We start from the raw sequence: 25,324 nt of genomic DNA, 5'->3' as shown, positions 1-25,324 counted from the left end.
GGAGCTGGTGCAGACCTTGGACATGAAGTCTGACAATGTATCAGAATGGCAGGAAAATAAGACTGAAGGAGGTGTGGGCCCCCGTTATTGCAGATCTCTGCACTAGATGCCCAGCAGAAGAAACATTCCCCTCCTCTAAGCTACCATTATATTTGAAGTTTAGTTATAGCAGCCAGAAACAGCCTGCACCTAATTTATTGGGATAGGTCCCAGTGGAGACTTTTCTCTGAGCACATTGTCTTCATCTCTAAATGGGGGGCTGGGTGCAGTGGCTTACGCTTGTAATCACAACACTTTGGGAGGCCAAGGCAGGTGGATCACTTGAGCCCAGAAGTTCAAGACCACCCTGGACATGGCAAAACCCTATCTCTACAAAACAATTTTAAAAATTAGCAGGGCAGGGCCAGGCGTGGTGGCTCACGCCTATAATCCAAGCATTTTGGGAGGCCGAGGCAGGCAGATCACTTGAGGTCAGGAGTTCGAAACCAGCCTGGCCAACATGATGAAACCTTGTCTCTACTAAAAATACAAAAAAAAAAATTAGCTGGGCGTGGTGACAGACACCTGTAATCCCGGCTACTCAGGAGGCTAAGGCAGGAGAATCACTTGTACCAGGGAGGTAGAGGTTGCAGTGAGCTGAGATCTCGCCACTGCACTCCAGCCTGGGCAACAGAGCAAGACTCCGTCTCCAAAAAAAAAAAAAAAGAAAAAAAAAGCAGGGCACAGTGGTGCACACATGTGGTCCCAGCTACTCAGGAGTCTGAGGCAGGAGGATCGCTAGAGCCCTAGAGGTTGAAGCTACAGTGAGCCATGATTATGCCACTGCACTCCAGCCTGAGCAACAGAGTGAGAGCCTGTCTCAAAAATAAAGTAAAAATAAAAATCTCCAAATGGAGCTGACACCGGCCTCATGAGGTTTTCAGTAGGATTAAATGGCATTGTACATCTAGCACCATAGAGGACCCAGCCCAGGACAGGCTACTCAGAGCTGCTGGACAGAATGTACTCTGCGTGTGGAAGGGCCAGGCCCCTGAATTCCATGGCGATGAGACGGTGTTTGGAGTGTGTAAGGTGGCTGGCTGTGCTGTGAATGTGTAACTCAGAGGCTGGGCAGTGTGTCTCTGGCACTCAGGTGTCAGAGCACAGAAGGTGGGGCACGCCATTTGCAGCACAGCCCGCAGCCCATCAGGTCTGGAGGAAGTCCTGCTTCTCTCAGCAACTCTAGGGATAGGGCCAAGGAGCAGGGAAGCTTCCATTTAGTGAGAAGGGAAGGAGAAAGAGCCTGCAAAAGCCAGGGCACTGTCAGTTAGTCCAGAAAGTAGGTAGAACCGGAACCACTGTGCCCAAGCCCTACCCATGACTAGAAAGCTCCTCTTCCTCCAGCGAGGACCCCCCCCTCCTCTTTCCCCAGACCAAGCTCTCAGGGGACAACTCAGAAGCACAAAAGTCACCACTAGGAGCAAAGGAGACCACAGAGCCATAAACAGACATGTTTGGGATTTTAAAAGTTTATCTGAATCTCCTCATTCCCAGACTTCCTGGTGGGAGGCAGGCCGGGCAGTAATGTGAGCATCTCAAGGACACCACAGTCACTACGACCAAGCCAGTCTGTTTCCTCATTTACACAATGAAGGTGATGGACCACATAGTCTCTGATGTCCCACTGCACCCTGACAGCTGACAAATCTGTTTGTCCTCAGAGACAGGTCCGGGAGGGAGGAAAACTGATGGGGATGATGAGTTAGAGCTCCGGGCTCCCTGGGGCGGGAGGCTCATCCATCAGCTGCCGGAGGTGAGAGGCCGCCTTGTCCAGTTTTGACAATTCCAGCTGGAGGGAAGAAAGCTGGACGAGGAGAAAACGAGGTGAGGATCCAGGAATGAGGCCCCTCCTGGCCCACATTCCCTCAGGGGTCGAGCCTTCTGGGGGCTTCCCTCAGCTTACCCTTTGTTGCCTCTGAGTCCCTGCCTCCCCTTCTGATGGGGTCCTGGCTATGAGGCCATCAAGCTGCTTCTGCAACTTGTACCTTCGGGCGGCTAACAGAGGTAGCTGGATCTGGGGGTCCACCAGGCCCTAGGGAAGAACAGGGAGAAAAGGCTTAGACATCCACCTGCTGCCAAGCCTCCATCCTCCATTAGAAGGTCCCTTCCCCTGCTTTATAGAGCCCAGCCCCTCCCTTCCTCCTAGCATGCTTCCCAAGCCTGCCCTAACCCTCCCCATTCCCTCTGGTCACCTGCAGCTCCATGTAGACCTGAACCGTATCACTGAGTGGAGCCTGGGCCCAGCCGGAGGGAGCTGCTGCGCCTGGGGGTAACAGGCCCACAGCTCCACAGTGGCCCAGGGTGCCCAGGGGCTCCAAGAAGGCCTCAAAGAGGCCCTGGTCCCCAGGCTCTGAGCTCTGCAGCAGCACTGGAAAGAAAGAAACTTGTCAGGGGCAAGGCCTCAGCTCCTGCCTCCCTTCCCACCCTGCACCTCCTAATGGGGGTCTGCCCTTCAGGCTCTCCTCTTTTCCCCACCAGCCCCCTTTTCCTGCAGGACCCGAGCCCAGGACCCGCCTTGCCTCACCTCGGGGCCGGGCTTTGGTGAGCTGGTACGTGGCTCGGAGAGCCCTTAGCACCTGCACAACCTCTTGGACCCGGGAGAAGCGCCGCTCCAGCTCCGGCTGGCGCCAGTGCTCCTGACAATCGGGGGGACCCAGAGTGGGCAAAAGGGCTCCTGAGAGCCTCAGTACCAACCCTCCTGGCTCTGTTCTCGACCCATCCACCCCATCTCCTTAGGGCAATGAGATCTGTCCTCAGCACCACAGAAAATCCACTATCTCAAGGAACATGACAAAAAGTGAGGTGTCATTTAAGAGGTTTTAGATGATCAGTGTTTGATGTCTGTTTAGTTGCTCTGATTGAAATGGCCAACCAAAAATGAATTAGAATTTAAAATGAATTAGTCAAAACTCAAAACCAAATAAGTATAAATATAAATAGTTAAATTTAAAAATAATTTGTGGGTGAGTGCATAGCATTTATCCTTCTGAAATTATTCAAGCTGCACTGAGATTTTGGGGACACCCTATTACTAACTTATCCAACCCTTATCACAACCATAACATGTTCCTAGTTTAAACCTGGGGGAAACTGAGGCTCAATCACACAGCTCGAAAACAGCAGTCTAGCAACAGAGTCCTGCTCTTGAGCACTACGCTAATACTGTCCCTCAAGACCCTAGGGCCATCGCAGCAACCCTGCAGGAACAATCCATCCTCCCCAGGGCTCCACAGCAAAGTACAAACCATTCCTGCAGATGAACCCCCTGCAGCAAACCCCTTCAGAAGGCGCTCCCCACCCTTCACCTGCGGGCCCACTCCGAGGTGCCATGGCCCACTCCCAGGTGCGTGGGACTCACCAAGCTGCAGGTGCTGGGGTAGGGGGCAACCGAGATGCTGGGGGCAGGGGGACAACCAGGCCTGGGGGGCAGCCTCTGCCACAGCTCTTCAGCCAGGAAGGGCATCAGTGGGGCCAAGAGGCGGAGGCCGATGTCAGCGCAGGAGAACAGGACTTGAGGGGGCCCTGGGGGGCGGGGTGAGTGCCACAGCACAGGCTTCACAGCCTCCTGGAGAGGAAGCCAATGGTCAGAGGACAGGCCCAGGGCCACAGCCCTCCTCCCTACAGCCACTGCCCTACCCGCCAGCGGGGCCGGCCATGGGTCCTGGGAGAGAGGGACAGGCGGAAGCACTTAGCACTTCTGATATGATCCACAGTCCCAGGACACACTCAGCACAAAGAAGGGAAATTCAAGGCAAAAACTCTCTGCAGTACACGGGGACAGGAATTCCAGGGAAATGTGTAGTTTAGGGGAAAAAATCATTGAGTTTTTTGCTTATCAACAGGGAACAGAGGTTTTTAAAAGGCTGAGCTACGGCAGTGGTCCACAGCCAGCAGCAGCAGCAGCACCACTTGGGACAAGAAATGAATATTCATGACACTCACCCACCCACCCCCACCCCAACCTGCTGAAGGAGCCACTCTGGCGTGGCAGGAGGATCCATGTGTTTTGGAGGCACAAGCCCTCCAGGTGCTTTGGACGTAGGACAGCGTGAGAACCCCTGGTCTAAAGACCACTGCTAGTCCCTCCCAGGCCTCTCTCAGCACGCAGCCTGCCCATGGGCCAAACACAGCAACTACAGGGACTGAAAGAATTCCTCTGAGCCTTCTGACACTGACTTGTGAGACATTTCTAGAGGTCTCCCTCCTCCTCCTCCTCTCCCCAGGTGACAGGCAGGCAACAGTGCCTGGGCTGCACCTCCGAAACCAGTCCCAGGAAGAGGGGGACTGAGACTCCCTCATCTCCTCTCCTCTCCTCTCCTCTCCTAACTGAGGGGATAATTGGGGAATTATCAACTCCAGAGCTCTCTGCCTTGGAATCGGATTTCCAGAGGAATCAGAAGCAGGCATGGGAATGCCAAGCCTCCCCCAGCCTCACTCACCAGGTAGACGTCACAGAGGTTGTGGAGCCAGAAGCGGTGCAGGGCGTGAGTGACGAGCGAGAGCTCTCGGGTGAGGAAGCCCCGCTCACACTCCCGGGCGGCCAGGGCAAGGCGGCTCAGGATCCAGGCGTCCATGTGGGAGGAGGGAGACAGCTGCAGGCAAAGGGGGCTTCAGGCCCAGGACGGCCTGACTCCCCCTCCCCTGCCTCCTTTCCTTCCAGATGCCACCTTGGCCCTCTGACACCTGACTACCCTACTCCCAAGCACCTTGCTTTCTCTTACCTCCTCAGCAGGCTGTGGCACAAATTTCTCCCCTAAGGCATTGAGGATAAAGCGCAGAGCATTCCAGATCTTGTTGCAGAAATGTCGGCAGCTCTGGACCTCAGAGACTGACAGGCGCAAGTCGCCCCCTGGAAGGGGAGAATCGAGGTAGTCTGCATGTAGGTGGCAGCAGCACCGGAAGTCCTCCCCCTGCCCTGCCCCTGCACAGGCGCCTACTGCTCTCTGCTCACCCCGAGACCCCTCACCCAGGCTTACCCTGAACTCCGTGGGAGCAGAGTGTGAATCTCAGGGCATCTGTCCCACACTCAGGGATCCCGTGAGGAAAGTCCTTTTTCTGCAACCAGAGGAAGAAGGCAGGCAGATGCCTTTGTGGCTGCAGGGCCAGGATCCGGGTTGCAGAGGAAGCCAGAGGCGCTGAGCTAGAGCTGGGAGGGGGCAGGCAGCGATGACTCACCTGTGCTGCAGCCACAATGGCCAGCTCTGCGGGGTCCAAATGTCCACTTCTCAGCTTTTCCTGCAGCACCTGGGGATGGAAGGGGGTCATTTACAGCCCAGGTCAAAGGCCCTGCCTCTACAAGGGTCATACTTGCTGGCCTCACTCCTCCCTCAGCCTCCCTTCCTCTCTCCTACAAACCCTGTCCCTCCAGTGGGTGCTTTGTCCTCACCTGCATCTCCGCCCCACTGATGATGTCTCTTGGGTCCAGCACATTGCCCAGGGACTTGCTCATCTTCCGGCCCTGCCTGTCCCGAACCATGGGATGAAGAAGCACCTGGGGGCAGGGAGGGGTCAGCAGAGGGGGGTTTCCTTCCCTTGAGATCTCTGGCCCTCTAGCCTCCATACTTTTGGGGGTAGGGTGGGAAGTGAATTGGGAAAAAGGAATCGGAAACGTGGAAAGGACATCAGGGGTTAGAAGAAGGGAGGACAAGGTTTGGGGAACTCTGGGGTCACGGAAAGTGGCCGGGCACTGAAGGGCTGTTACCTTGCTGAAGGGCAGCTGCCCTGTGAGCTGGGTCCCCAACATGACCATGCGGCCCACCCAGAACAGCAGGAGGTCACTGCCCGTTTCCAAAAGCGACAGCGGGTAGAAACGAGCAAGGTCTGGGGTCTAGGGGGAAGAGGAGCAGTAAGAGGCCCAGGTCCCGGGCCCCCTTCAAGCCTCTGTGGGGGCCCAGCCGTCCCTTCCTTATCGTTTCCCCTTCACTTTCGCCCTCTCAGCCCACCTCACCTCTTGGGGCCAGCCCAGGGCAGAAAAGGGGAACAGGGCAGAAGAGAACCAAGTGTCCAGGACATCAGGGTCTGGGAAACAGAAAAAGAATGGGGACAGTTGGAACCTTGGCTTCTAGGACCTCAGACCACTGCTGCCACCATTCTAGGCCAACCTCCACCCCCAGAGACCAGGGCTGTCCCCTTTGACTCCATTCCCAACTTTCCTGACCCTACCTTCTCCATCTCGGGATCAGCTCCCCTCAAAGGCCCAGATGCCCAGTCCCCCACTCCCCTGTACATCCCTCCCCAGCTCAGGCACTCACCCCTCTCCAGGGCCAGCTCTGCCCCTGGCCTCCCTGTCAGTTCTGCTGCTACCTCTCTGGCCTCAGCCTCTGACCGCGCAACCACCCAACAGTCCTCTTCTCCCTGCAAAAGTAGGAAGGAGTCGGGGAGAGTGAGGAAGAACAGCTGACAGGTGCAGATGTCCCTTGGTTTTCACATCCTCTCATGTGGTCTTAGAGTGGCCAAGTTCCTCCAGGGGTGAGATAAAGAAACGCCACTTCAGGGAGCTTTGATCGCACAGAATGTTACATGACTACAGCATGAAGCACGTGACCAGGCAGGAGCAGGGCCTGGCACTGCGGAGCTCTGACTCCTGGGCTAGGTGCTCTGCGCTACACTCAGCCCTCCGGGTGCTTCTTCTACCCACCTGCGCGTGGTCCTCTACAACCAGGTAGGCTGGAATCTGATGGCCCCACCACAGCTGCCGGGAGACACACCAGTCCCTGCCAGGAGGACATCCATGAAGTCTTAGAATAACCAGTCGGTCCCGCCGCCCCATCTCCACGAGAGCTCCCCTTACCCTACCCTTACCCAATATGGGAAAACCAGTGCTGCCAGTTCTTCTGGTGGAAGGAGGGACTGAGCTCCAGGGCCCCTGACTCCACAGCCTGGAGGGAAAAGGGCCTTTAGACAATGTTTCCCTTCCTGCATGGCCTCACCTCCACAGATAGGACGAGTGGCCTCTGAGGTCATTTTAAAACTCAGAAGGGCCTCCCAAGCCTCTTGCCAAGATTCTGGGCTTGAGTAAGGATATGAGTCAGCCCTTGCTGGGCCGCCCAGCCTCCCTCCCACACATCCTCTCAGTTACCACAGCCGGAGAGGTCTTTGGGGCAGGAGGTCTCCTGCTTCCCATTTCTTCATTCCAACTCTCAGGGAGCTCCCCCAAACCTCGTCCCAGTCCCTCCTACACTGCAGCCTCACCTGGGCAGCTCGGGCCCCCATTTCCTGGCAGCGGACAAACCACTGGCTCTTCAGCAGGTATTCTATCACGTCCCCAGAACGGCTGAAAGGGAGACAGGGTGAGTCCACTGCTCTTCAGCCCTGTGACTCCTCCCAGGGGCACAAGACCCCATGCCACGCCAGGCCCTTGGTACTGAGGGTACAATAGTGAATAAAACCAACACGAAGCTCGTATTCTAACAGAGGGGTGCAGAGCCCAGCCAATTGTCACCCTTAAGCTTCGTACATTCCCTTTTGGGGGTAGTCCTTAGTAAAGGAGTTAAAATGAGGTTACCTGCAGATGGGCAGTACCATGGGGTGGTTCTGGAGGCCCCGGAACAGGCCCCGTTCACTCAGCACAGACACTATCTTTTCCCGGGCCACAAACCGGTGAAGACCCTGGAGAAAAAGCGGCAAGAGTAAAGATTAAAGGCCTCTAGAGAAATAAGAAACTGGGAGGAGGAGTAGGGGGACAGAGTGCCCCTAAAGGATGGGGTAACATAGGATGGTACCACCTGCAGCCAGTCCCCGCAGAGGGAGGTCATGGTCCCATCCTCCGCAATGACATTCAGAGGGCTCAAGCCATGTCGGGCCCCCATCTCAGCATCGGCAGGACTGTGAGCTGGAGTCACCTTCACTGCCCCTTGGGGAGCACAGCCATGGTGAGTACTGAACCTGACCTTGGTTTTTGCTTTTCCAGATGTATCATCACTACCCACACCGCCCCAGGCCCCACGACTTTCTCTGTCTGTGCCTCCCTCCCATTCCCCACTCAGACCACCCTCTATGAGGATCTCCCACTCCCACCTTCCTCTTCCTCCTGGTTCCCTCCCCTCTCCTCCAGGACCCCCAACTTTCTCTCCCTCCCTGACTTCCACTCACCTGTGCCCACATGTGGCTGAACAGCATAGTCTGTGATGAGGGGAAGAGGCTGCCCCATCAAGGGGTGACGAAGCTGTCGCCCATGTAGATGCTGAAGGGAAGGGAGAGTGATCAGGGACAGGCACCTGTGAGGGGTGGAAGGGTCTGGGCTAGGGCGTGGGAACCCCAAGAATAAGAAGGTAGAAAGTGGAAGGTAGCGAGCTAGAACAAGGTCAGCAAACTCTTAAGGGGCCAGAATGTAGATATTTTAGGCTTTCGGGCCTAGAGACAAATTCAATCTCTGCACAATTACTCTATTCTGCCACTGCAGCAGAGCTGGAGAGGGTATATAATAGCAGCCATAAATAACACAAAGGCCGACAGCCGGGCAAGGTGGCTCGTGCCTGTAATCCCAGCACTTTGGGAGGCCGAGATGGGCAGATCACGAGGTCAGGAGATTGAGACTATCCTGGCTAACAAAGTGACACCCCATCATCTCTACTAAATTACATTACTTAAAATATTAATTACTAATTTTTGTAAAAATACAAAAAATTAGCCGGGTGTGGTGGCACGTGCCAGGCGTGGCGCCACACTCCCAGCTACTCAGGAGGCTGAGGTAGAGTTGCTTGAACCCGGGAGGTAGAGGTTGCAGTGAGCCGAGATCGCGCCACTGCACTCCAGCCTTGGTGACAGAGCAAGACTCCATCTCAAAAAAAAAAAGGCCGCAAGCTGGATTAGGACCATGGGCCAGTATGTCAACCCCTGACCTACAGAAAAAGTATAAGAGGAGGGAGTCGAATCAGAACCACTAAGAGAAGTCTAAGGAAAAAGAAGTAGAAGCAAGAGAGAAAGAGCCACTATTTAAAACCCAAGACAAGAGAAGGCCATGGGCGGGGCAGGCCAGAGTGCGGGAGCGCACTGGGTATTACCGTGTATCTCGAGTCCTCTGGATGAACGGCCACAGCCACATCTCCAGGCAGCGTCTCTGGCCTCGTGGTTCCTACCACAACCTCTGCATCTGAAGACAAACATTTAAACACTTAGAGGTGGTCATCATCCTCACCCCTCACTGCCAACATAGCTAAAGGCAGTAGAACTGGAAAGGGGAAGGGGCAGGGAGTAGTCAAGGTGGAAGAGGCCCCCAGGAGTGACTAGAAAAAAGTAGGAGTGGTGTGTATAGGAACCCAGGGTTTCCCATAAGTTAATGACCAGAGGCCTAAGAGGGTGTCTGGTGCTAAAGGAATTCCCTGATAATTTGCATGGAAGAAATGGGGACAGCATTAATTAAAGCAACTATAATAGAATTCTTGCTGGGTACCCAGAGGACACTGGGGATTCTGTGTCCTCATCACAAATGCTGTATATTCTTCAGGGGGAGCACCAGCTCCTCCCACAAGAAGCTTCCTCTGACTATTCCAGCTCATCTGTCTTCCCTTTCTTTGAGCTCTTCAGAACATTTTCCATAAAAACCACACCTTAGAGGCTGGGCGCGGTGGCTCACACCTGTAATCCCAGCACTTTGGGAGGCCGAGGCAGGCGGTTCACAAGGTCAGGAGTTCGAGACCAACCTGACCAACATGGTGAAACCCCATCTCTACTAAAAATACAAAAATTAGCCAGGCCTGGTGGCGCACACCTGTAATCCCAGCTACTCAGGAGGCTGAGACAGGAGAATCGCTTGAACCCGGGAAGCATAGGTTGCAGGAGCCGAAATTGTGTCATTGCACTCCAGCCTGGGCAAAAGAGTGAGACTCCGTCTCAAAACAAAAAACAAAACAAACAAAACAAAAAACACACACCTTAGAATTGATCTGTCTCTTTCCTGGGTAGCGCACTCCTGAAGAATCACACCAAGCTATCAAAGGGCAGTAACCACATGCACTTTTTGTACATCCCCCAGAGGATCCTGGGTACATCCCCCAGAGGATCCTCATCCCACACTGAGGTGAGCATTACCAAGGTTCATGTGGGAGATGGACTGACGGTTTCCTAGCAGCCAAACATGGGCTCCAGAAAACAAAAAAATAGAGGTAAACGGGTGACCCTGCAGAGTACTATGCTCACCAGGCTCTCCATCCACGGGGAAGGCAACAGAAAATAAGAGGCCAAAAGACACAGGGGTAGGGCAGCCAGGCAGTCGAAGCTGCGTATGGCCAGGCAGGGGCCGGTTCTCCACCTGGAAGCGCCGAGAAAGCTGGGTCAGAGGGCAGCCTTTCTGCAAGGCTCATGCTCAGGCTTCACTCTGCCACTCATCCATCTGCCCAACCTCCCTGCAATCCATCTAAAAGCCATTTGGAGGATTCAGGAGCTACCTCCCTCTGCCCTCACCCAATGCTTGTGCAGTCACACTTCTAATAGATATTCGCCGGGCACTTAAGCCATGGCCAGGTATCTTGCCAAGCACCTATGTGAATTCCCATTTAATTTTTACAACATCCCCACGATGCAGGCATTCCATCATCTCTAATTTACAGACTGAGGAAGCTGAGGCTTAAAGAGACTGAACAGCCTGCCAAAAGCCACATAGCTGTCACAGGTAGGCCTCAGATTTGAATCCAGGCACCTTGGCTCCAGAGTCTGAGCTCTTCACCACTGACGACCACTCTGCCTCAGAGCTCTCACAAACCTGCTTCTCTTTCTCTGCCTCACCTCAATGTCCGAGATGGCTGATCTCAAAGCACATGACCAGTTGACAAGCTGACGGTGCCGGTACAGCAACCCCGCCTTGTAGAGCCGCACAAAAGCTTCAGTCACAGCCACTGAGGAGCCCTGGAATGACCTGAGTGTCCACCTCTAACAGCCACTTCTCTGCCCATCACCCTATTCAGGGACCCAGGCATTGCTACCTCCCTGCCCCACAAAGATCTCTAAACATCCCCCAATGCTCACAGGGACCAAGGCACGGAACTCACAACATCCATGGTAAAACACTCTCGATCCCAGTCCAGGGAGGCACCCAGAGCTCGCAGCTGCTCACAGATCTCTCCACCTTTCCTGCACCCAGAGAGATCCTTGTCAGCAAACTCTTCCCGAGCACTTCCTATGTACCAGGTCCAGCGATGTCCCCGGCAATGCCAGGTGTTGGAGGAAAATCAAGTGAGGATGGCATTGATCTCGCCTCTAGAGGCTAATAGAAATGGACTGACAAACCCAGTATAGGGTTTTCTAAGATATTAAAAGAGGCAAAAGTTTCTATAGGAAGAGAGGAGGGATAGTCATATTGTGGGAAATCCAAAGATGCTTCACAGAGATGGCATGAGATAACAGACCCAGAAGAATGAGGGTAATTCCATGGGAATTGAAAGGTGGGAATGGGCGAGTGAAAGAAGGTGAGATTTAGACAAGAGAAACTGGGGTAAGTAAAGAGAAAGAAAAAAAAAAAATATATATATATATATATATATATAAATACACACACACACGAATATTCTAATGCATATATAATATCCACACACATAAGGCTTGGAAATTCCACCAAACGTTAAGGGGCTCCAGAGCTTCCATCTCTGAGGAAGTCAGGGCTGTGTGGGGAAGCGCCAGGGATTACAATAGTGGTGGGAGGGAAGAAACCAAATCTGCCATCTGGGCCCCCTGAGCCTTGCCCATCATACTCACGCCTCCTTCCACTGCCACACCTCCCTAAGGAAGGCCTCCCGGCTCAGCTCATGTCTCCTCACTCCCCGTTCCTTCCACAGTTGTTTCTCCACCACAGCCTGCAGTTGGATTCAGGGCAAATGAACAGAGTCAGGTTGCTTTGGGGGAAGAAATTGCTTTCACCCAAGAAAAGGAACATATAACAGAAGACATACTTGTGTAGCGATTCCTGCGTGATCTGAACCAGGGACCCACAGCACTTGATCCCCACGCATCCGGTGCCTGCAACAAAAATGCCCTCCTGTGAGCCCCTGGGCTTAAATGTTTATTCTCACTCATCCCTGCCCTTCCTATTTCCCTTCCAAGAACTCAAGTAGCCCCTACTCCCCTCTCACCAGCGCACGAGGGCATCCTGTATGGCCACTGTGAGTGCGTGGCCAATGTGCAGGGAGCCAGTGACATTGGGAGGTGGGATACACATGGAAAAGGTCTCCCCTGTAGCTTGGGGCAGTCGGGCCTAGAGGAAGAAAAAAAGTCAATGGGGCAAGAGAGAATTGGATTGGGGAAAGAGCACCCTCTACTGTCTCCAGAACAGAAAGAACTTCAGGGAAGAACTGTCCTGCAAACAACAGAGGAGAGTGGAGAAGAGGGAATTGGCCAGGGGGAACCCGCCAAGAGAAATCTTGGGAGACACCAGAGCCAGAGAGAAGGCAAGGTCTACAATGTGAGCTCAACTCTGAGGCTCCAGTTGTATTCAACGGCCACTCTGTCCTGGAGATCATTTAGGACCCCTGCCTGCCAGATACTAACCTGATATTCTGGTTTGAAGAAGCCCTCTCGTACCCACCACGGGTACCAGGCAGCCTCAACATATCGGGGACTGTATGCAGGCGGCAGTGGCCCAGAGACATCTGTGGAGGCAGAGGAGAGCTCCACTAACCACTGAACTTGTTCCCAGGCTGCATTTCGGCAGGCCAAATGGGCAACACAAATGTGAAAGAAAAGGCCTTCTTATTCTACTTACCTTTCTTTTCACCGGGTTTCGTAGGGATTTCATACAATACTACCTCCTTAGGACTCCAGGCCTTAATGGATTCTGCAGGTGACTGAGAAGAGAAAGCAGAAGAGGCTGGGATCCAGTATACCCCAGACTGCATTTCAGCCCGTCTCCTCCAGCCCCTCCCAAATCTCAGAAACCCAAGGACAAACTCTAACCCCTAACCTTGCTCTCCCCTGCTATGGCAGCCTCCAGAGTCGCCTGCTTCTCTCGCAGGCGTTTCTGTTTGGCTTCACGGTTCCTCCGGGAGATGGGAGATCCATGGGGCTCCGACTGTGTAGAAACGGAATGAAACCTGGGGAGGCCCCGTGAGTGCCTCAGCCCCCAAAATGGTGGTCGAAAAGAGGCGAGAGGCAAATGAGGCATCAGGAGTGTTTGGAAAGGGGCTGAGATCTGTTCTGGATAGAGAGAGTGCACATTAGGATATGGGGATGGAGGAGGGTCACTCCCCTTGTCCCATCTTTCCTGTCTCTAATTAGCACAGGTCTGTTATTCCAAGTCTCTATTCCCTCCCACACAACCTTTCCTCCTTGAGGGCTACAGTGCATGGTGTCGACAGCGCCATGGAGTCACGGAGACCAGGGCTCTTCCGGAACAGGACCGGAGTGTCTGGACTTAGCGGTGACCACTGATACATGAGAGCACAGGGCTCAGAAACTCAGGGAGATGACGGGCATCAGCGCGCCCAGGAGCCAGCAAGGAGTCCCGCCAGGGTCGCTGCGATCTCCACCTGCCCAGGGGCCTCCTGCAGTGCCCACAGCCCAGCGCGGCCAGGCCTTCCCGCCCATCCCAACGCCTGGGCCCAGGGCCCGCAGCGTCTCCCACTTCCAGGAGGCCGCCCCGCGCGCGCTCACCGGGAGGCCCTGCCGCTATCCCAGGGCGCCCCGCGGCGGCAGGGACCGGGGGCTCCAACAAACCCGACCCTGGAACGTGGCCCCGGAGCCGCGCGGCGGATGGGGGCGGGACCCCGGCCGGCGCATGCGCAGCAGCTGGCTTCGGCCCCACCCTCTCCCTCCCGGTCCAATGGCTGTCGACTAGAGAAGCGAGTCCGCCGCGAAGGCAAACCCCACCGGGAGGCGCCCGGGACCGCACTGCTAGCTATCACAACTTTATTAGACAAGAAAAGTCCTGACACGTAAATAAAAAACACCTGAGTTCTGAGGCCCCGCCCCGCCCGGTCCCGCCCGCCGAGGTCCGGGTCCAAGTCCCGCGCTCTCAGGAGCTGTGTTTCTGCCGCTTCCAAAAGCGCTTGACGTCGCTGTGCCCGGCCGGGGTCACCACCATGAGCCTCTTGGCCGAGTTCTCGAACACGAGCACGCCCAGCTCCCGCGCGTGGGCCAGCAGCAGCTCAAAGTCCACTTGCGACAGGAACTGGTTATACAGGACACCTGGGGTTGGCAGGACGGGAGGGGCGCGGGGAGAAGACGAGAAAGTGAGCTCCTGTTGGGAATCCCCCCAGCTCCTTCGTGGCAGCCCTGGCCGCGGTCTGGGCTCGCCCCCACCGCAATTTTAGAACCTAATTCTCTATGCTTGTCTGCTCAGGGGTTCATCTTAACACCAGTGTGCTCCGGCCATATTCAGAAAGGCCTAATACAAATTACTGTGAATTATTCCCTCTCCTAGCCAAATCCAAAGTGCATTGATTTGGGACGATTTGTTTACTACCGACTCACCCCAAAACAAACAAAAAAAAACCTGTCTTGCCAGCTTTTCTCTCCTAGTCCATGAAGTAAAAAATAAAATGCATGAAAAGCTTTTACACTTTATCAAGACTGAATTATCTGCCCTTTCTCTGGCCAATGACCAAGACTTGGCCACCAGAAGCTACTCACCCTCAGTGAACCGGAGTCTGTCCCTTTCCAGCTCCCAGAGCCGGATCTGGTCTGTGATGGTGGGGGGCAGCACAGGTGTCTGCAAGGAGCAAGGGTTGGCTGTAGGGACTCAGGAATACTGCCCCAGACAACCCGGCCCTCCACCCCTTCCCCAGATTTGGATGCCCCTTTTTCTTTTCCATCATCTCATCACCAGCTGCCAGCCTCTGACATCTTGGAGCCTGTCTGTACCTGTTTGAGCATCACTGGGTGGGCCCTTGTCCTTAGGAAATGGATTATCTAGGAAAACAGACAAGAATGGCATTAGGGCTCCAGCAAGAAGGCAGGAAAGCCATCTGAGCTGTCACCTAATGTCACTGGAACATCAGCTTATTCTAAAAACTCATAACTCCTGTCATCAACTCCACCCATCCCAGTTCAGCTGTTATCCCAAGTTGCTGCTCCCAGCAACTTGGGATATTCCTTTTCTGGCACATTCACCCTTTCCAGTAATGTTTTGTTTTTCTGTCTTTAAAATAGCAAAAGCTACTTTTTTTTATTATTTATTTTTAGCACTTATTGCATGGAAGGTGCTGAGCTCAATGCTTTACCCCTATTCTTCCAGTGAATTATCCCTGCAACCCTGAGGTAAGAACTGTCACTTACTAGATGAGGAAACTGAGGCTCACAGAAGCAAAACAACTATGTCTAGTTTACACAGTTAGAATGTCGCGGTGCCAAGGCACAAATCCACAGCTATACTTCCTCCCTCCATGTTTCTTTCCCCTCAAGAGTCTACCTGTTCTCACACCCAAAGCCTTCATTTCTTTTCAAACACAGACAACTCACCACCACCTATTATAACAGACTCAGAGCTAGCCTTCCATAATGTGACCCTCTGTGCCCCACAGCCCAAGTGCAGCCTGTCTTCCTGCTCTACCTCTCCCAAGTGGGAATACCTGCTGGGCTGTGATGCCACTGGCGATTGCCTGCTGCACACTCTCCCGGGTCACCTGCGCCACCACCATGTTGGGGAACCGATAGAGCATCTCAGAGAAGAGGGCAATGAGGGCAATCTGCAGCTCCGACTCTGAGCCAGGGATAGAAAGAGGATGAGGAGGCCACCCCCACACCCAGACTCCCTCAAGTGCTTCTTTCAAGTGTCATGAGAAATGTCAGAGAGCTCTGAAAACTGCCAGGTAAACATGAACAGAAACTGGCATTCCCTCACCCCCAACCTTCTCTCCCAGGGCGCTCTGTCCCGCCTCACCCGTGTAGGCATACAGTCGGTAATTGGTTTCCACCACAATGAAGCCTGGCTGATGCACTGTGCCCCCAGCTCCAGAGACACCTGACGAGAGATTGATGGCCAGGCGTGTGGGGTAGTAACGCCGAGATTTCCTCTGGAAAGGACAGAAAGGCAGATGCCTTGTCTCAGAATTCACTGCCTTACATTTTCCTGCCTGAAATATCAGATCCCTCCCAAGATGCAGAACCTCAACCCCCAACTTCTCTCCCCCAAGAGACCCAAGTATTCAGTTCTGGCAACTGCTTCCTGCTACTTCCCCAAGACCCCACTCCTTTTTAAAGGCAAAGGCAACACATCACCCTGTTTCTTCCCTGGAAGCCACTCATCTAGGCGCTCATACCTTCCTCTGGAAAACAAGCCCAAACTCACGCAGATGTTGCAGGAAGTTCAACAGAGAATCACTCATACCTTCCACAGAGTAATCCTGAGGAACAGAGGTTTCCAGCTGGGGTCCAAAACACAACCCACCCACCCCCAACCCCATCATTCATTCTATCTTTCTCCATCCATCTCTGCTCGTTCTGTGTTCATTCTTATCTTCTCACTCTACTGCCCCACAACTTGCTTTCCCCTTCCCATCTCTATACCCTTCAGCCTCCTGCTTACCTTGCCCAGAGTAGAGAAGCTGAGCTGGAAGAGGAAGGACAGAATCTCTACTAGGTCCATGCCCCGGCTCTAGGGAGAAAGAGGCAGAGACAAAGGAGGAGGGATGGGAGGGAGACAATGGGAAGAAAGGGACAGAGAAGAGAAAATCAGGGAACAGTCTGTAGGCAGGAATCTCTCAGTGAGACCTGAGAGGAGCAGAGCACGCTGGCAAGTGGCCCCAGCCTCCTCACCTGGGCTGTCTGCAAATACTGCAACATAAAGTACCAGAGCTGAGCCGGGGTGTCCAGCAACAGGAACTGGAAGCCAGCGGAAGTAATGCAGGGCGGCTCTCCAGGTTCAGTACTACAGACAAAGACCGGGACAATGACGGTGATATGCAGAGAAAGACTACTACCCCCACTTGTCCACTCATGTTTTTTCTTTGTATCTCTGACTGTATTCTACTCAGCTTGCCTTTTCCAGCTAAAGTCCTCTGAGCTTGACTAGCCCCAGATACCATTTCTTAGGGACCCAAGGAGATGGCACTGCAGAGAGCTGCTATACCTCCGGTTTCCTCACCTCTTCATGAGCCCAGCCTGGCTGAGGAGCTGAGCCAAGTCCTGGCTGACAGCTGCACTGGGGGAGCCCACCATGAAGTGCAAGACCACCTGAAGAACAGAAGAGAACAGGGAGACCATGCCCCAAGGGCCATGGGAAGTAGAAGCACAAGCAGAGACACACACAGTCCCAAGTGCTTACCTCCCATCGCTCCTCGGCATACTTGTCAAGGGAGGGAACGTCCCGGGCATGCTTGTCTGGTCCCAGCTGACTTGTGTCATCAGACCAGGCCTTCCCCCTAAGGCCAGGATGGGCCAAGAGTAAGGAACCCTGGCCAGGAGCTCACACCTGTAATCCCCGTACTTTGGGAGGCCGAGATGGGCGGATCACTTGAGGTCAGGAGTTTGAGACCAGCCTGGCCAACATGGTGAAACCCCATCTCTACAAAAAATACAAAAAATTAGCTGGTGGTTGCCTGTAATCCCAGTCACTCAGGAGGCTGAGGCAGGAGAATCACTTGAACCCAGCAGGTGGAGGCTGCATTGAGCCAAGATCGCACCACTGCACTCTGCCTGGGTGACAGAGCGAGACTGTCTCAAAAACAAACAAAACAGAACAACAAAAAAAGAGTAAGGAACCCTGTCTGTGTTCCTTGCCACCCTTCTGCCATCTTTCCACCCTTATCCTCAGGGCCAATGAGTGGGGGACATTTCCTACACCACACACTGCATCTGATCCAACTTACTCCTAAAGGAGCTCCCAACGTGGAGACCACAAGGTTCTGGAGAAGCCCCCAGGAGCTCCCCTTCCCACTGTAATTAGTGGTTTAATAAGCAGCAGTTCCCCTTCCCTAGCTTAGGAAGAGACAGAAGTGACATACCCACCCAGAAGGGCAATGCGGAGGTTCTGGCGGAAAATGGGGTTGAGGATGAGGCCCTGGAGCCCTCCTGGAAGCAGCTGGGTGTGCCAGATCCGGAGGCCACTCAGCAGCCCTGTACTTTCCTCCTGAGCCCTGGAACAGAAGCAGAGAGGTGAGCAGGGTATTTGGAGAACAAAAAGGAGGACCATAAAAGCCACCTCTCTGCCTGTTCTGAACTTGCTGATCCCTGGAACACTGTTCCACAGAGTGAAATTAGTATCTTCTTAAGACAAATTCTTTACTGCATTACCTATCAGAGCCTTATTACAGATATCACACATAACTCTGTAAGAGGGAAGATACATTTGAAAGCAAGAAGTCAGCTGGGAAATAAATAAAAGGGAAAAGGCAGTATGCAGAGTTTCCCAAATGTATTTATTTTTAAGTTTTGTGATATACCTATTAATACATCCTGGAAGTGCTCCAAGGAACAGTAGTTTGGGAAATGTAGCTGTTGAGAAATTTGTATCTGGCTGAGACTTACTTGCTGAATTCCTTCTTTACCCACAGGGCTACAGCAGCTTGTGGCAAAGGCTGCTCCAGAAAGAGCATCCTCATCACCCAGTTCTTAGCCAAGGATGGGAGCTCCCTGAACAGGGACAGAGGTCAAAGGTTAATATCAGAAGCTGCATTATATCTGCATCTCTGCCCTCAATTACCTCTCAAACATCTCATCTCACTCCACCACAACTTTACCAGTCCTGCTGTTTTGGCCCCCACACTTTGGAGCAATTTCCAACCCGCACCCCCAGTCCCCACCCCTACCCCAGGCTGCTACACTTTTACCTGTTATATTTTATTCCAGTCCGCAGACCCCATTACATTTCCCTGCCACGAAGGGGATCCTCACCTGAAGACAGCCAGACAAGTGGCAGGGTGCCCATATAATCGGTCCAATATCCCAGGGCTCAGGCCCCCTAAGAATTCCTGCAGATTCCTGCATTGTAGGTGTACTCGGTTCAGTCCCCTTGAAGGGGTGCTCTCCATCACCTGAGAAATGCAAACATCAGAAGCGCACCCCCACCATCCATGCCAGTGTCACCCCTGACCTTCTGATTCCAGATCCATCAGTCCCCACAATAACCCCACCTTTTCTGTGGCCTCCTTTCCCATGACACTCAACTCCTCTGGTTTCTCGCAAACCTGACCAATCTCCGTCCCTTTCTTGCCTCCTCACCCTACTTCTGCCCTTCAACTCCAGTCTTTCCTCAATTACCAAGTGACAGAATTGTTAACTGTACTGTGTTTGCAAGATCATTTTGTATTTCAATGACTTGTCTCATCTTTGGCTAAACAGAGACAAAGAAAATTGAGCCCACACCTCTCTCTTCCATCCCTCCTGGTCAGATCAGCCTATAAGCTCCAAATCTGCCCGAACTTCCTATCTTCTATCTCTTAGCCCACTTCTGCTAAGTACTGCGGTAACCTCTCCCCTCCATGCTTCCCAAATCTAAAGCCACCTCTTTTCCCTTCCCAAGTCTAGTTTCAAGCCATTCACCCTGACCCACGCCTTCCGATCTCCTAGCTTCTCCCTGCCTTCCTCCCACTCCTCGCCTCTCACTCACCTCTCTCTCTCTCTCATACCTCTGCCACTCCCGCCCTCCTAGGTCCCCTCACCACTCTGTCGATCCTCTTCGCGCACCCCGAGTCTCGGGCCGTCTCTTAATCGGAGCCAAAGTGTCGCATTGGCTCCTGGAAATTGAGGGAAAGATGGTGAAAAAATGCGAAGAAAAGATGGGGAAAGCGACGAAAGAGTTCACAGGCAAGAGCCCAGAATGGAGAATTCAGAAGAGAAGGGAGGTAAGGGGAGGAGTGGAAAAGTGAAGAGGATTAGAATAGACGATGCACACTCCCGGCGCGGGGGATGCTGGGAATTGGAGTCTTGTCTTTGCTCTCCTTAGAGCCGGCTGAAGTGCGTCTGACTACAAATCCCGAAAGGCACGGTGGGGAATCCGAAAGGCAAGGAGCCGGCTTTTAATTGAGAGAGCGGGAGACACCAGAAGCCGGACCAGTTGGTTCTGTCAGAACCAACTCCGCCCACGCTGCTAACGGCGCGTGTAACCGGATGGAGCGGGAGGCGGGTCGGGGAAAGTAGAAGTGCCTGAAGGGCTTCCGTGCGGAGGCGCGCTATGGCGACTTGGTGGTGAACCGATTAGACTTAGAGACCACAAAACTGGATTCCGTGAGCACAATTACTCCCCGTAAAATTTGGGATAATACACACTCCGGGCCGGACGCGGTGACTCACTCCTGTAAACCCTGCACTTTGGGAGGCCGAGGCGGGCGAATCACCCGAGGTCAGGAGTTCGAGACCAGCCTGGCTAATATGGTGAAATCCCGTCTTTACTAAAAATACAAAAATTAGCCGGCCGTGGTGGCGGGCACCTGTAATCCCAGTTACTCCGGAGGCTGAGGCAGGTGAATCGCTTGAACCCTGGAGGCGGTGGTTGCAGCGAGCCAAGACAGTGCCCTTGCACGCCAGCCTGGGTGACAAGAGTGAAACTCCATCTCAAAAAATAATAATAATAATAAAACAGAAAAAGAAAGAAAGCGTACACACTCCAGAGAGTTTCCACGAGTTAACGATTAACATGATCCAGCGCACCTTACTTGGCGGTAAGTACTCAGTAAATCTTAATTTCTCCTCAGTTTTTCTCTCCACCACTCCTCAAACCATCTACTTAGAAAACCCAGATAAATTCAGTTTTTAAGACACCTACTGTTTGCTCTGATTTGATTTATGAACCTCCTACAGAGAAAGACAGAGGTCTTCACCCAAACCCAGAACTACACGTTCCCCCAAATTACTATAAGCAAATTTTGTTATTCCCATTTTATAGACTGGAAGACTGAAACCTGGCGAGATTAAGAAATTTGCCTGCAGCCTGGCGAGGTGGCTTAGAGCCGTGACCCCAGCTACTTGGGAGGCTGAGGCAGGAGGATCGCTGAAGACTAGGAGTTTGAGGCTACAGTGAGCTATGATCACGCCAGTCTGGGCAACAGAGTGAGACCCCCATCTCTCTCTATCTCTCTCTCTCTCTCTTTTTTTGAAACGGAGTCTCGCACTTTGTCGCCCAGGTTGGAGTGCAGTGGCATGATCTCAGCTCATGCCAACCTCAGCCTCCCAAGTAACTGTGGGACTACAGGTATGCACCACCATGCCCAGCTAATTCTTGTATTTTTAGTAGAGATAGGGTTTCACCATGTTGGCCAGGCTGGTCTCAGGGTTTCACCATGTTGGCCAAGCTAGTCTCAAACTCCTAACCTCAGGTGATCCACCTGCCCCAGCTTCCCAAAGTGTTGGGATTACAGGCGTGAGACCCCCATCTCTTAAAAAAAAAAAAAAAGAAAAAAAAATTAAAAAAAAAGAAAAATCCCTACAATCAGACAGAAAGTGCCCAAGCTGGGGTTTGAAGCACATTTACAGGAGACCAGGGATCAAAATGGTAATGACTATGTAAGACTTTGTTACAGTTTGTAGCCCACCCATGTTTTCTGTTGTCCCTGGTTTGTTTTTTTTTTTTTTTTTTTTTTAGCAAGTAATGTTTTAAAATCTTCAAAGAACAGCTAAAAATTGACAAAGCTTCTTTATGGCAAACTTTAGATAAGGTTGAAAGACAATTTGCAATCTAGGAAGAAATGGTTGATGAAATAAACAAAATACAAAAAGCTGTTACAAAGCAATAAGAAAAAGAAACATAATGGAAAGATTGAGGCAGACCACTGCTTACTCCTTAGCCCTGCTCAGCAAGGAGCAGCTAAAAAAAAAAGAAATAATGAAAGAAAAGAAAGAGGCCTAGCAGGGTGGCTCAGGCCTGTAATCCCAACACTTTGGGAGGCCAAAGCAGGTGGATCACTTTAACTCAGGAGTTCCAGACCAGCCTGGTCATCATACAAAAACTCCATCTCTACAAAAACAAAAATTAGTTGGGTGTAATGATGTACTCCTGCAGTCCCAACTACTCGAGAGGCTGAGGTAGAAGGATCACTTGGGTCCAAGGATTGAGGCTGCAGTGAGTAGTGATAGCACCACTGCACTCCAGCCTGAGCAACAGTGTGAGACCCTGTCGCAAAAGGAGAGGGGAAGAGAGGAAAGGACAGGGGAGAATTGGGGAGGGGAGAGGAAGGGAAGGGCAGTTAGGGGGAAAGAAGGAAAGAGAAAGAAAGATTGACCAAAGCAAAAAGAAAGTTAAACAAAATGTCAGAAATGTTTTAAAAATAAAAAAATTGGGCGCAGTGGCTCACACCTGTAATCCCAATACTTTGGGAGGCCGAGGCGGGTGGATCACCCGAAGTCAGGAGTTCAAGACCAGCCTGGCCAACATGGTGAAACCCCATGTCTACTAAAAATACAAAAATTAGCCGGGCGTGGTGGCAGGCGCCTGTAATCCCAGCTACTCAGGAGGCTGAGGCAGGAGAATCGCTTGAACCTGGGAGGCAGAGTTTGTAGTGAGCCAAAATCGCGCCATTGCACTCCAGCCCGGGGAACAAGAGCGAGACTCTCTCAAAAGCAAAACAAAACAAAACAAAATTCAAAAAATTAGCCAGGCCTGGTACTGTGGTCCCAGCTACTCAGGAGGCTGAGGCAGGAAGATTGTTTGGACCCAGGAGGTCAACACTGCACTGAGCTGTGATCATGTCACTACACTCCAGCCTGAGCTATAGAGTGAGGAGACCTTGTCTCAACAAAAAAAAAAAAAAAAAAAAAAGAAGAAGAAGAAGAGGAAGAAGAAAAGAAAAGAGAAAAAGAAATTGGCTGGGTGTGCACACATCTGTAGTCCTAGCTACTCCAGAGGCTGAGGTAGGAAGATCACTTGAGTCCAGCAGTTCAAGGCCGCAGTGAGCTACAATTACACCACTGCACTCCAGCCTGGCCGCAGAGTTAGACTCTCTTAAAAATAAATAAATAAGGCTGGGCGCGGTGGCTCAAGCCTGTAATCCCAGCACTTTGGGAGGCCGAGACGGGCGGATCACGAGGTCAGGAGATCGAGACCATCCTGGCTAACCCGGTGAAACCCCGTCTCTACTAAAAAATAAAAAAAAATTAGCCGGGCGAGGTGGCGGGCGCCTGTAGTCCCAGCTACTCAGGAGGCTGAGGCAGGAGAATGGCGTAAACCCGGGAGGCGGAGCTTGCAGTGAGCTGAGATCCAGCCACTGCACTCCAGCCTGGGCGACAGAGCGAGACTCTGTCTCAAAAAAAAATAAATACAAAAAATAAAAAATAAAAATAAATAAATAAATAGGCCAAGCGCCATGGCTCACGCCTGTAATGCCAGCACTTTGGGAGGCCAAGGCAGGTGGATCACCTAAGGTCAGGAGTTCAAGACTAGCCTGGTCAGCATGGTGAAATCCTGTCTACTAAAAATATGAAAATTAGCCGGGCATGGTGGCAGGAGCCTGTAATCCCAGTTGCTTGGGAGGCTGAGGCAGGAGAATCACTTGAACCTGGGAGGCGGAGGTTGCAGTGAGCTGAGACTGTGCCATTGCACTCCAGCCTGGGCAACAAGAGTGAAACTCCATCTCAAAAATAAATAAATAAATAAAAATAAATAAATTGGCCAGAGGCAGTGGCTCACACCTATAATCTCAGCACTTTGGGAGGCTGAGGCGGGTGGGTGGATCACTTGAGGTCAGAAGTTCGAGACTAGCCTGGGCGACATGGTGAAACCCCGTCTCTACTGAAAATACAAAAATTAGCCAAGCATAGTGGCTGATGCCTATAATCCCAGCTACTTGGGAGGCTGAGACAGGAGAATCACTTGAACTCAGTAGGCCGAGGTTGCAGTAAGCTGAGATCACACCACTGCACTCCAGCCTGGGCAACGGAGCAAGACTCTATCTCAAAATAAATACATAAATAAAATTAAAATATGAAAGTTTAGCAAAAAAGAAATTAAGGATTGTCAACCTCAGTGTTCATCAGGGTATAGGAGCATACTCATACACTTTTGCTGAAAATTGAGGCCTGGTCCAGTAGCTCACACCTGTAATCTCAGCACTTTGGGAGGCCAAGCCAGGCAGATCAGTTGAGCACTAAAGTTTGAGACCAGCCTGGGCAACATGGTGAAACCCTGTCTCTACAAAAAATACAAAAATTAGCTGGGCATGAGGAGGCACGCCTGTAGGCTCAGCTACTTGGGAGGCTGAGGCAGGAGGGTTGTTTGAGCCCTGGAGGCAGAGGTTGCAGCTAGCTGAGATCACACCATTGTACCCCAGACTGGGCAACAAAATGAGACTCTCAAATTTAAAAAAAAAAAAAAAAAAAAAAAAATTGAAATAGGCACACCTTTTTTGGAGGGGGTGGGGGGACAGAGTCTTTCTCTGTCACTCAGGCCGAATGCAGTGGCGCGATCTTGGCTCACTGCAATTTCTGTCTCCCAGATTCAAGCAATTCTTGTGCCTCAGACTTCCGAGTAGTTGGGATTACAGGCGTGAACCACCATGCCCTGCTAATTTTTTTTGTATTTTTAGTAGAGACAGGATTTCACCATGTTGGCCAGCGTGTTAGTGGGCGTGGTAGTTCAAAAAAGAAAATTCCTGTGATAGGGAACTCATGACCTCCTTCCCTCAGGCAGCATCCTGGAGAGAAAGAACAGAGAGCCAGGGCTGGGCGCGGTGGCTCACACCTGTAATCCCAGCACTTTGGGAGGCCAAGGAGGGTGGATCACAAGATCAGGAGTTCAAGACCAGCCTGGCCAACATGGTGAAACCCCATCTCTACTAAAAATACAAAAATTAGCCGGGCATGGTGGCAGGCGCCTGTAATCCCAGCTACTCAGGAGGCTGAGGCAGGAGAATCACTTCAACCCAGAAGGCAGAGGTTGCAGTGAGCTGAGATAGCTCCACTGAACTCCAGCCTGGATGACAGAGCAAGACTTCATCTCGAAAAAAGAACAGAGAGCCAGGAACCCACAAACCCACTTCCCACAGGCTTTACCGTTGACTAACTGTGCTACTTTGGGCAAGTTATTTAACCTAACAGAATTTTCTTCTCTGTGAAATAATTTCAACTACTTCATATTATATTAAGATATAACATGTAGTAATTTCAATACCTGGCATATAGTGGATGCTCAGTAATATATTATCATTATTGTAACTTTCACTTATTAATCCTAGTTCTAGTTCTATAACTACATAGAATCTGTTAGTCCGTCAGATATTTGATACAATTCCTTCTTTCAACCAATATTGAGCCCTGTGTTCCAAGAATTTGCCCTTGTACAACTTACAGTTTAGTGGAGGGGCAGGTATAAAAAGATATGTAAAATTACACACAAATACATGTAAAATTACACACGTAATAAGTGCTACAAAGAAGAGATTCATGTGCTCTGAGATTATCAGTAGGCGATTTGACCTAGTTGGGGAAGTCAGGA

At 52.0% G+C, this 25,324-nt stretch overlaps 2 protein-coding genes across 5 annotated transcripts; both read right to left on the bottom strand.

Annotated features, from left to right (window-relative positions):
• Positions 1-1,492: 1,492 nt before the first annotated feature.
• On the bottom strand, positions 1,493-13,899 carry VARS2 (valyl-tRNA synthetase 2, mitochondrial). 3 transcript variants are annotated; one of them, XM_023194433.2, is made up of 30 exons: positions 13,618-13,899; positions 12,929-13,156; positions 12,731-12,812; positions 12,517-12,617; positions 12,102-12,223; positions 11,922-11,988; positions 11,728-11,825; positions 11,025-11,106; positions 10,762-10,881; positions 10,177-10,288; positions 9,042-9,130; positions 8,131-8,221; positions 7,764-7,891; positions 7,544-7,647; positions 7,231-7,312; positions 6,841-6,917; positions 6,677-6,752; positions 6,291-6,393; positions 5,987-6,057; positions 5,741-5,866; positions 5,426-5,530; positions 5,215-5,283; positions 5,016-5,094; positions 4,761-4,888; positions 4,479-4,631; positions 3,398-3,604; positions 2,564-2,675; positions 2,232-2,407; positions 1,943-2,071; positions 1,493-1,843 (listed from the first exon to the last, which is right to left on the bottom strand). In XM_023194433.2, the coding sequence occupies exons 2-30, from the start codon at positions 13,127-13,129 to the stop codon at positions 1,742-1,744; spliced, it is 3,192 nt and encodes a 1,063-aa protein (XP_023050201.2). In that variant the 5' UTR covers positions 13,130-13,156; positions 13,618-13,899; the 3' UTR covers positions 1,493-1,741. The 3 variants fall into 3 exon arrangements, with proteins under 3 accessions (XP_023050201.2, XP_023050199.2, XP_023050202.2); XM_023194431.2 differs by having other exon boundaries at positions 12,929-13,161; positions 13,618-13,897; XM_023194434.2 differs by lacking the exon at positions 13,618-13,899 and adding an exon at positions 13,494-13,551 and having other exon boundaries at positions 12,929-13,161.
• Positions 13,859-19,889, bottom strand: GTF2H4 (general transcription factor IIH subunit 4). Of its 2 annotated transcripts, none has more exons than XM_023194435.2 (14): positions 19,563-19,822; positions 18,796-18,935; positions 18,430-18,534; positions 17,907-18,038; positions 17,228-17,324; positions 17,048-17,136; positions 16,720-16,831; positions 16,490-16,558; positions 16,224-16,307; positions 15,845-15,977; positions 15,534-15,664; positions 14,827-14,874; positions 14,596-14,674; positions 13,859-14,151 (listed from the first exon to the last, which is right to left on the bottom strand). In XM_023194435.2, the coding sequence occupies exons 2-14, from the start codon at positions 18,930-18,932 to the stop codon at positions 13,979-13,981; spliced, it is 1,389 nt and encodes a 462-aa protein (XP_023050203.1). In that variant the 5' UTR covers positions 18,933-18,935; positions 19,563-19,822; the 3' UTR covers positions 13,859-13,978. The 2 variants fall into 2 exon arrangements, with proteins under 2 accessions (XP_023050203.1, XP_023050204.1); XM_023194436.3 differs by having other exon boundaries at positions 13,979-14,151; positions 19,511-19,889.
• Between the last annotated feature and the right edge of the window lie 5,435 nt (positions 19,890-25,324).

This window comes from Piliocolobus tephrosceles, chromosome 5 (genome assembly GCF_002776525.5).
Source record: "Piliocolobus tephrosceles isolate RC106 chromosome 5, ASM277652v3, whole genome shotgun sequence".
In the NCBI taxonomy this organism is placed as follows: domain Eukaryota; kingdom Metazoa; phylum Chordata; class Mammalia; order Primates; family Cercopithecidae; genus Piliocolobus; species Piliocolobus tephrosceles.
This window is presented reverse-complemented; position numbering and strand designations above follow the sequence as displayed.